The sequence below is a fragment of the Rosa rugosa genome, chromosome 2 (assembly GCF_958449725.1).
Source record: "Rosa rugosa chromosome 2, drRosRugo1.1, whole genome shotgun sequence".
NCBI classification, from domain to species: Eukaryota; Viridiplantae; Streptophyta; class Magnoliopsida; order Rosales; family Rosaceae; genus Rosa; species Rosa rugosa.
In genome coordinates this window covers 68,479,874-68,490,454 of record NC_084821.1, presented here as the reverse complement: position 1 = coordinate 68,490,454, position 10,581 = coordinate 68,479,874, and the positions used below count along the sequence as shown (strand labels likewise).

Here is a 10,581-nt window from a genome sequence, read left to right as displayed (position 1 = left end):
GAGCGCCTCCTAAAACATCAAAATTAAAAGCATGAAGGTCAAAAATGGAAGTGAACGCCTCCATCCTGTAACACTCGCAGTACGGCCAACACTCGCAGTTGCATCAGCAACAAAATTTGCCTCTCAGCAAACATGAGTAAAAGTAATGGAATGGAAATGCGAAGCTAGTTTATGGATGTCATGCACCGGAGTTTTGCTTCTTTGAAGTGTAGATATCTTACTGTTGATGCTGTCAATCAGTAGTTTTGAATCACCTTAGACTTGAACTTTAAGATAGCCATGAAGTAAAGTAGCATGCAAACCAACTCTTAATGCCAGAGCCTCTGTGGTTAGAACATCGGAAACACCTATTTTTTTGGATGAAGCAATTGTAGCGTTTCCTTGATCATCTCTTGAACTATTCCTGTTGCACCACACCATATAACTTTAGTTGACTATTAGTTTGCTTATTTTAATCCAGTACTACTCATTGACTATGGCTAGCTGCACAAAGTTTCTCACACTCGATCTATTGCTTCGAACATGGACCAGATCGAGCACAAGTTAACCGTGCAAGGCCTAAGGCTCCATGTGGCCGACATCGGAACAAGTCATCAACCCTCTTGCCTTTTCCTCATTCTTAACATCATCGATTCACTAACAATCGTGTGTTTCAGGTCCCAATGTGGTCGTCTTCCTACATGGACTCCCAGAAATATGGTACACGTGGCGCCACCAGATGATCGCTTTGGCCCACGCCGGGTTCCGGGCCATTGCGCCCGACTACATACCGCGGATACGGACTCTCCGACCCGCCTGCACAACCCGAGAAGGCCTCCTTCCTTGAACTTGACAATGACCTCCTTGCTATTCTTGATGCCCTTGCCATTCCTAAGGTACCAATTTGGTTTCTTTTCTCTTACTTACAAATACTTATTTGCATTCTCAAAAAAAAAAAAAAAAAAAATACTTATTTGAAGAATTTAGGATCTTGAATTTTTGTTAAGATTGGTGCAGGATAAAGAAGCCTGCTTTAGCTTTGTTTTGAGGTAGAAGGAGAAATGAACTTGAAAATGATGAGCTTGATTCCTGTTTGTTTGTTTTTACTTTTTACTTATTGTGTGTACATATATATTTAGGCTATTTGCATCCACAATGCTGTAGACTTTAGTATAGTTTGTTTATTTATTGGTATTTGTTAACTGTTGATTCAAGCAACTTGTAAAACTTCCATGTGAACCCTTTTTGTTCATGTTGCTTGAGACAGATTATGTAGTGTCGTTCTAATATATTCTACAATTCTCCATAGGTCTTCCTCATCGGAAAAGATTTATTTGGAGCTTGGCCGGCGTACATATTTGCCGGTCTGCAGCCAGAAAGGACCTTGGGAGTTGTAACAATGGGAGTGCCATACATGCCAAAGTCGAGTCGTCCAATGTTTCAAGATGATAGGTACGTGCGAATCTACTTGGTCATATTATGATCGATGTTATCTATTCAGTGTGCACTCTGCAGTACCATAACTTACTTGTTGTGAAATTGTGCCCTCTATTATAGGAACCAGGTGGCAGGGCAGAATCTGATTTTGGACGCCTTGATGCGAAAACAGTTATTCGCAATGTGTACATTCTTTTCTCGAGGAGTGAAATACCAATAGCTGCAGAAAACCAGGAGATCATGGACTTGATGGACTCGTCTATGCCTCATCCCCCTTGGTTCACTGAGGAAGATCTTGAAGCATATGGAAAGTTGTATGAGAAATTTGGTTTCCAAACCGCATTGCAGCCTCCATATAGGTAATGCATTAATTGATCTTAGCTTTCTGCAGCAGTCTCACCAACTAGACTAGAAAGGCATTATTTATATGCAGTTTTAAGATATATATATATATATATATATAACTGTGTGTGTGTGTGTGTTTAAACAAGGGTTATATAATTTGAGGCGTTCAGAAATCAAAGGCCTAGTGTCAGCACCACCCACACACTCCCGGGGCCGCCCCTGATCAGACCTAGCATTTGAAAGTAGCTTAACCCTGTAAATAGACCATGAGTAATTTCTTTACTTTATGTATTGACAGGGCATTGAAACATGACTTGGCATAACAGCTGATTCCACTATTGAAGTTCCAGCGCTTTTCATAATGGGAAAAAAGGATTATGTATACGAAGTTCCAGGGATGAAAGATTACATAGGCAGTGATCAACTGAAAGAGTTTGTCCCGGATTTGGAAATTGTATTTCTGCCAGAAGGAACATATTTTGTTCATGAACAATTACCTGACCAGGTTAAGGAGCTCATCCTCACCTTCCTCCGAAAGCACATTTGATCATCATGCTTGTATATATGCCAGAGATGAAGTTTATCCAAGGTTCCGAGAGAGTTGTGTTCTGTAATAGTGTGGAATCTAGTGTTTGAACTTTGAACCAATAAGGACCACAATATCTATCGCCTACTTTTGTTGTGGCGGGTAATTTGTCTCAAATAGTGAGTAAAGGCAACACTGCCATTATCAAATTCCCTTCAAATGTCGACACATAATAGAACATTCAAAAATGGTCAAAGGTTCCAGAGAGATGATCAGGATAGGAAGGATACCAACGTCCTACTTCTGTTGTGACATGTAATTTTTTAAGTTTCGCCGATACTAGAATAAGGCAATCCTGCATAATCAAATTCCATAAATGTAAGACAGGCATTTTCCTTAAACTACACTCTTTTTTAGTTACCTGCAACAGTGAAATCTACAAATAGGACCCTCAGAAACTTTAGCCCTCATATGTGTATTACCAACACTAGTTCCCAAAGCTTGCAGAAAATTTCGCTTAAGCCTACGTTCCGAGAGCTTAAAAAAAAGCTAGGTAGAATTTGTGGAGCATTTGAAGTATTGCTGATGACTAAAAGAGAGCAGAAGAAACTGCAATAACAATTTTTCATGAAGAATGAACAAAACTCAATCATATAGGAGAAGTGAAATTGACACGTCCCATTTTACAATCCACACTCCATGTTTTTTATTTTTATTTTTTTTTCTTAGATTTTGTTTTTAAAGATTTTAGTTTTATCCTTTTATAAAGCTTCAACCAAATATGAAAAGAATAGTGTAGATTTCACTTCCCCTTATATAATCATATTCATGATCAAATTGAAAGAGCATATATAGAGTTCAATTATCATCTACAATTGAATAAACTATGCCAAATTTCTAAGATCCATTTTTTCCCATTAAAATGAGGACATATGCCTAGCATGCGAGGCTAAAAAGTCCATTTAAATCAAAGAAAATCTGTTACTTTTCCAAAAAGTGAGATTCTTGATCATTTCCTCAAAGTAACTCCTGTTGCAACAAAGATAAGCTTAAATAGTCCAGTCCAATCCAATCCTTTTGTGTTAGCCTATCCAAACAAGACCATAGTTGACTATTTGTTATCTTTAGTTGACTATGAGCTTGCGTCATCTAATCTAATAACAATACTACTCATCCACCCCAAACTCCACAAAGTTTCTATTCAAGGAAATACTCGGCTATTTTCCTCATACTCACTCTCTTGCTCCGAGCATGGATCAAATCCAGCACAAGCACATAACCGTACAAGGCCTGAAGCTACACGTGGCCGACATCGGAACAGGTTCACCAATCCCACTACCTCTTCCTCATTCTTAACATCATCGAATTACTAACGATCGTGTGTTTCAGGTCCCAATGTAGTCGTGTTCCTACATGGATTCCCAGAAATATGGTACACGTGGCGCCACCAGATGATCGCTCTGGCCAACGCCGGGTTCCGGGCCATAGCCCCGGACTACCGCGGATACGGACTCTCCGACCCGCCTCCCCAACCCGAGAAGGCCACCTTCCTTGACCTTGACAATGACCTCCTTGCTATTCTTGATGCCCTTGCCATTCCTAAGGTACCAATTTGGTTTTTTTTTTTTTTTTTTTTGTTATTTGAATTGTTTGGGATCTTGAATTTTTGTTAAAGTGGGTACATGATAAAGATGCCTGCTTTAGTTGTGTTTTGGGGTAGAAGCAGAAATGAAGTTGAAGATGATGAGCTTGGTTCCTGTTTGTTTTCAATTATTGTGTGTATTTAGGCTAGCTATTTGCATCCACAAAGCTGTAGACTTCAGTATAGTTTGTTTTTTTTATAAATCAACTTGTAAGACTTGCTTGTGAACCCTTTTCGTCATGTTGCTTGAGACAGATGATCATATTATGTAGTGTCATTCTAATAAAATCTACATAGGTTTTCCTCATCGGAAAAGATTTGGGAGCTTGGCCGGCGTACATATTTGCCAGTCTGCACCCAGAAAGGACCTTGGGAGTTGTAACAATGGGAGTGCCATACATGCCAAAGTCAAGTAGTCCCCAATTCATTAACCACCTTCCTGAAGGTTTCTATATTTCAAGATGGCAGGTGTGAATCTACTTGGTCATGATGTGATGTTATCTATTCAGAGTCTGCACTACCATGACTTGCTTGTTGTGAAATTGTGACCTCTATTGATGTAGGACGAGAATGGACCCGATTCAATCAGAAAATCATAAAAGTAAAGAAGCAGCATATAATTAAGAAAAGTGATTGGAAAATAGGTAACTCACGTGTAAGGAGGTTATTAGCTGCTGGAATATTCAAGAAAAATTGGTTTTGGACTTTTCGGGTTTCTTGTGCGAAAAGTCAGGTTTTGATTTTGAATCAGAATTGACTAACTTTTGGCCAGAATGTCCGTTTGAGACGCATGATACATTTCCAGAATGGGAACGACGAGATCTTCAAGACTCACTTTAGTGAGCCCTAACGGATTTAGGCCAAAATATGTCGTTTTAATTATCCGATTCGGGATTTAATATTTTAGGCTAGTTTTGCATTCTTTTTATTTTAGGTTTTCTAGTTTGTTTTGTTTTTACCCATGGGCTTTAGGGTTCAATGTTAGTTGCCCTAGGGTTTTATTTCTCCTATTTAAGCAGCCGTATGTGGCTGCAGAACGGATCTTTCAACTTTTAATAAATAAAATAGAGATTTTCTCTTTTATCCCTGGTGGACTCCAGAATCCTTTTGTTAGGTTTATTGCTGGTAAACCTAGGTTATCAATCCGATCATTCCGACTGCGTCAGGTGGTATCAGAGCCCTGTCTCTTTTATTTGCCTTAGTAGCAATGGGTGAAGTTACGAAATCAGATATTGAAGCTCTTACAACAGCGTTTACCGCTGCCATCAATTCCTTGAATAATCAGATCGGAGAAATTCGTGGATTGTTGGGTGAGAGGAACAACAACAACAATAATCGAAATAGAGGCGGGGAAGGAGGCGAGCGAGTTAGGGCTCCACGTAGAGAAACCCGAAAAGTCCAAAACCAATTTTTCTTGAATATTCCAGCAGCTAATAACCTCCTTACACGTGAGTTACCTATTTTCCAATCACTTTTCTTAATTATATGCCGCTTCTTTACTTTTATGATTTTCTGATTGAATCGGGTCCATTCTCGTCCTACATCATCTATTATAGGAACCAGGTGGCAGGGCAGAAGCTGATTTTGGACGCCTTGATGCGAAAACAGTTATCCGCAATGTGTACATTCTTTTCTCGAGGAGTGAAATACCAATAGCTGCAGAAAACCAGGAGATCATGGACTTGGTGGACTCGTCTACGCCTCTTCCCCCTTGGTTCACTGAGGAAGATCTTGAAACATATGGAAAGTTGTACGAGAAATCTGGTTTCCAAACTGCATTGCAACTTCCATATAGGTAAATGCAATTAATCTTAGCTTTTCTGCAGCAGGCTTTCCAACTAGACTAGAAAGGCATTATTTGTATGCAGCTTTTAAGAGATATGTATATAGTTAAACAAGGGTTATATAATTGGAGGCCTTCAAATATCAAAGGCCTAGTGCGGCAGCACCACCCGCACACTCACATTGCCGCCCTTGATCAGACCTAGCATTTGAAAGTAGTTTAACCCTGTTAACTAGACCATGAATTTCTTTAATTACTTCCATCTTATGTATTGACAGGGCACTGAAAGATGGCTTGGGCATACCTGATTCCACTATTGAAGTTCCAGTTCTTTTTATAATGGGAAAAAAGGATTATGTATACGAATTTCCAGGGATGAAAGATTACATAAACAGTGAAAAGCTGAAAGAGTTTGTCCTGGATTTGGAGATTGTATTTCTGCCAGAAGGAACACATTTTGTTCACGAACAATCACCTGAACAAGTTAATGAGCTCATCCTCACCTTCCTTCAAAAGCACATTTGATCACTCGTGCTTGTATGATTGAAATGAAGTTTATCCAAGGTTTCCGAGAGATTTGTGTTTTATAGAAGTGTGAAATCTAGTGTTTGAATCCAATAAGGACCGGAAGTATATTTTGTTGTGGCATGTAATTTGTCTCAAACAGTGAATAAAGGCAGCACCGCCATTATCAAATTCCCTTCTAAGAACATATGATGGAAACATATGATGGACATTTCACATTTCTTTCTTACCAATTGTAAAATCTACCAGTGGGAAGATTGAAACCTATTTCATGCAATGATTTGTTCAATAATCATATGCAAGACCAAAATGAAAGAGTTGAATACAATGGATATCTGACTAAGTATGGCCACCGAGGTGTAGCAGGGCAGGGGATATGAAAACTCTCCATCCCCTCCTTCCTAAACCTACCCATTCAAGATGGTGCTCCTCAATCCCTAATGTTTATTGTGCAACACATATCAGAATAAATAATCCAACATAACGAAACTCACTACACAAATTACCTAAATAATAAAATGAGTCGTATACTATTCTTGGCTGAAACAACAATGAGTCGTATACTGTTGATGTGTGAGTCATATTGATAACGCATGAGTCATTATTAGTTGACACATGAATAGTTACGACAACAATGAATCGTATACGACTCCGAATAGTCAAATATAGACATTACTTGGCTTAATCTAAGACTACTCATTGACTCTGACACTACATTTCCATTCTAGGAAACTCCTCCTCTCTTCTTAAAGTGGACACTTCGTTGACAGTTCTTGTCTTCCTTCTCAGTTTCTCACTTCTAAACATGGATCAAATCCAGCACAACTTCATAACAGTGCAAGGCCTCAAGCTCCACGTAACCGTCATCGGAACAGGTCAGCAATCCCTGAATCTTGCTCATTCTTAACATACTCGAACACTTTTTCAGTTGTCACTATCGGTCAACGAGTGTTTCAGGTCCCAATGTGGTCTTGTTCCTGCACGGATTCCCAGAAATATTGTACACGTGGCGCCACCAGATGATCGCTGCCGCCAACGCCGGTTTCCGGGCCATCGCGCCTGACTACCGTGGACACGGTCTTTCCGACCAGCCGCCCGAACCCGACAAGGCCTCCTACCGTGACCTCGTCAACGACATCCTTGCTATTGAAGCTCTTGCTATTACCAAGGTATTATCATAACTGCTAGCCTAATCCAAGTTTATGTTTTTCTCATTTGTGGTTTTTAGCTTATTGGATCTCTGAGTTGTTTAGGATGGAACATAATTATAAGATTTAGGGATGAAATGGTAAGATCATAATGATTTCTGCTGATCTGAACACCCTTTAATGTAGTATTTATTTTTGTGTATTTAGGCTTCTGCTTCCCTGAAGGATTACTTTAACAAGTTTCCGGGGATAGAGGACTCTATAACCAGTGGAAAGGCGACACTGCCATTATCAAATCCCCTTTCACATGTTACACATATTAGAACATTCAAAAATTGTCAAAGGTTCCAGAGAGAAGATCAGGATAGGAAGGATACCAACTTCCTACTTGTTAGGGTCATACCCAAACCCTCCTCTTAATCACCAGGCCCAGGCCCAATTACAGTTGATCCTCTTGTTCCTTTCAACAAACCGAATCTCCAAGCAGTACAGCTGATCAGACTCCTTCTGAGTCAACCCTGCTATATTTTGTGATTCAGACTGTCACCCTTTGTCTCACATGTTGTTGGAACCTTTTTGTCCTTCTATTCTATTGTCCCTATCGAGATGTCAGGAACCCAAATGTAGAAGACTCTTTATATGGGAAATTCGTCCAAACAGTGTCTGAACTTTTCCAGACTATTAATTTTCATACCTATACTTTGAAAAATGTCATAATGGTACCTGAAGTTTTGGCCCCGACCTAATTTCCGTACCTAGCAACAGTAAAGTCGTCAAGGGCGTTAAATTTTGAGGGGTAAATCTGGAACTTTAGGTATTCTCAAGGGAAAATCTTCTAAACAGTATCTGAACTTTTCCAGACTATTAATTTTCATACCTATACTTTGAAAAATATCAAAATGGTACCTGACGATTTAAGCCCGACCCAATATTCATACCTAGGAACAGTAAAATGGTTGACTCCGTTGAACAGTACCAGAAAAGTATGCCAATAACTACCATGCCCAATACGAGATTCAAATACCAATATCAACATGGTATACCTAGATCTAAATATTCATATACCCGTATCCAGAAGAACTCAGGAAGATCGGCGTACGATGCCAGACCACCGCCAACAGCCGTACTCAGACCCATACTTGATCGGAACCCGACCTTCATCTACATCGACGACCTGAATTCGGAATCGTCCTCCGACACCCCAGAACCTGACTTAGGGTCTCGCGTCAAGGCTGTCTAGCAGATTGCCCAAACTACGACATCTCGTTTTGACAGAGATCGGAATCGCTTCGCCATTCCATTTCCGACAGAGATCGGACCCAGACTTGACCCAAAGTGGAATTACCAAAATTTCAGATTCCTTTGCTATCAGACTCGTCGGATTCCAACCTAAAGCATTGAAATTTCCTTGTGCATCCACCCGAATAATCTCCATGATTCCAATTATCTGGTGAACTAGGCTTAAAACCGAGCAAACCCTTGCAAACCAAACCATTTTTGCTGTTATAGCTACCAAAATTTCCACATGCATCTACCTAATCACGACTTTTCTTTCCTTCTTCTCTGTTGTCTTCTCCCAAACCCATCAAAAAAAGAAAAATTGAAATTGATTTCAGCTGCAAATAATTGAATTTGATTTTTTGGATTGTGGGTTTTGGGATTTTTGATTGAAATCGAAGCAGAGAAGATGCTGGAGAAGATCGCGTTGCCGGCGAAGCCATCACTGAGAGGGAATAATTGGGTGGTTGACGCCTCACATTGTGGATTCGATCTGTAATAGCGAATTCCAACATATCTTCTAGTACCAGAGCTTCTGTTAGGAGTAAAGAACCCGAGTTCAATTTTTTCTCCTGATAGAAAACTGAGGTAGGTAGCTGAGTTCTGCGGCTCTCAACTGAGGTAAGACGAAGACCTTTGACTTCGAGGTCTGGGGGGCAATGTTTGAACCCAACGGTAGTTATTGGCATACTTTTCTGGTACTGTTCAACGGAGTCAACGGTTTTACTGTTCCTAGGTATGAATATTGGGTCGGGCTTAAATCGTCAGGTACCATTTTGATTTTTTTCAAAGTATAGGTATGAAAATTAATAGTCTGGAAAAGTTCAGACACTGTTTGGAAGATTTTCTCTTGAGAATACCTGAAGTTCCAGATTTACCCCTCAAAATTTAACGCCGTTGACGACTTTACTGTTGCTAGGTACGGAAATTGGGTCGGGGCCAAAACTTCAGGTACCATTATGACATTTTTCAAAGTATAGGTATGAAAATTAATAGTCTGGAAAAGTTCAGACATCCTTCTGAGTCAACCCTGCTATATTTTGTGATTCAGACTGTCACCCTTTGTCTCACATGTTGTTGGAACCTTTTTGTCCTTCTATTCTATTGTCCCTATCGAGATGTCAGGAACCCAAATGTAGAAGACTCTTTATATTGTATCAAACGGCTCTTTGAAAGCCATCAATGAATGAAATGCATTTCCATTAATTTATCTTTCTGTTTGAATTAGCTCAAGTACCTAATATCTGGTATCAGAGCCCCTGCATGAGGGGCTTGCACCTAGCACCACCATCCTCATTACTTCCAACCACACCTACAATGGCATCGCCACCACGCACCAACATCCCAACCACCACCAAAACTGCTGCAACAACCTCCCAACAAGAGATCCCTGCTATCTAAGAAGTCCAACAATCTGTAGCAACTTTACAAGCTCAGAATGCCGAGCTAAACACCTCCATGGAATCCTTTCGAGCCTCACCAACCAATTCTTTCAACTGCAACAAACCATCACTGATACTATAAACCGCCTCCAACCCACACTGTCCTCTGGTCCCTCTTCCCCAACACCATCCACAGAAGCAGTTATCTCTCAAATAGCCACACCTCACACTCACCCACAGCTCACACTACCACAAATCCTTTTCGGCTCTCTACCATCTCCCCCCTCCACACCATGGAATGGCTTAGGCTTGTCCCAACCACAGGCTACACCACCCAACACTAGCCTCCCACTCTCTACTGCGGGAATGATCTTTTCGACAGTAGTTTCCACATATCCTCACCCACCCACTTCCTCCGTTCCCCTTCACACCTCAATTTCAACTATACCCACATCCCTGAGTTTCGGTGGCTCAACCACATCCCCCTTCACCACATCTCCTACTCACCCACTTCCACCACCACCTCCCTACCATTA

At 40.5% G+C, this 10,581-nt stretch overlaps 2 protein-coding genes and 1 pseudogene across 2 annotated transcripts; all 3 read left to right on the top strand.

The window, feature by feature from the left end:
* The first annotated feature begins 522 nt into the window (after nt 1-522).
* Nucleotides 523-2,355, top strand: LOC133729693 (uncharacterized; annotated as a pseudogene).
* Nucleotides 2,356-3,449: 1,094 nt separating this feature from the next.
* LOC133729662 (uncharacterized) lies at nt 3,450-6,424 on the top strand. Its single transcript, XM_062157225.1, has 5 exons — nt 3,450-3,608; nt 3,677-3,891; nt 4,227-4,397; nt 5,486-5,724; nt 5,991-6,424. The coding sequence occupies exons 1-5, from the start codon at nt 3,539-3,541 to the stop codon at nt 6,235-6,237; spliced, it is 942 nt and encodes a 313-aa protein (XP_062013209.1). The 5' UTR covers nt 3,450-3,538; the 3' UTR covers nt 6,238-6,424.
* Nucleotides 6,425-7,042: 618 nt separating this feature from the next.
* Nucleotides 7,043-7,805, top strand: LOC133731376 (uncharacterized). The gene is made up of 4 exons (XM_062158762.1): nt 7,043-7,112; nt 7,195-7,406; nt 7,466-7,525; nt 7,593-7,805. The coding sequence occupies exons 1-4, from the start codon at nt 7,043-7,045 to the stop codon at nt 7,803-7,805; spliced, it is 555 nt and encodes a 184-aa protein (XP_062014746.1).
* Nucleotides 7,806-10,581: the final 2,776 nt, after the last annotated feature.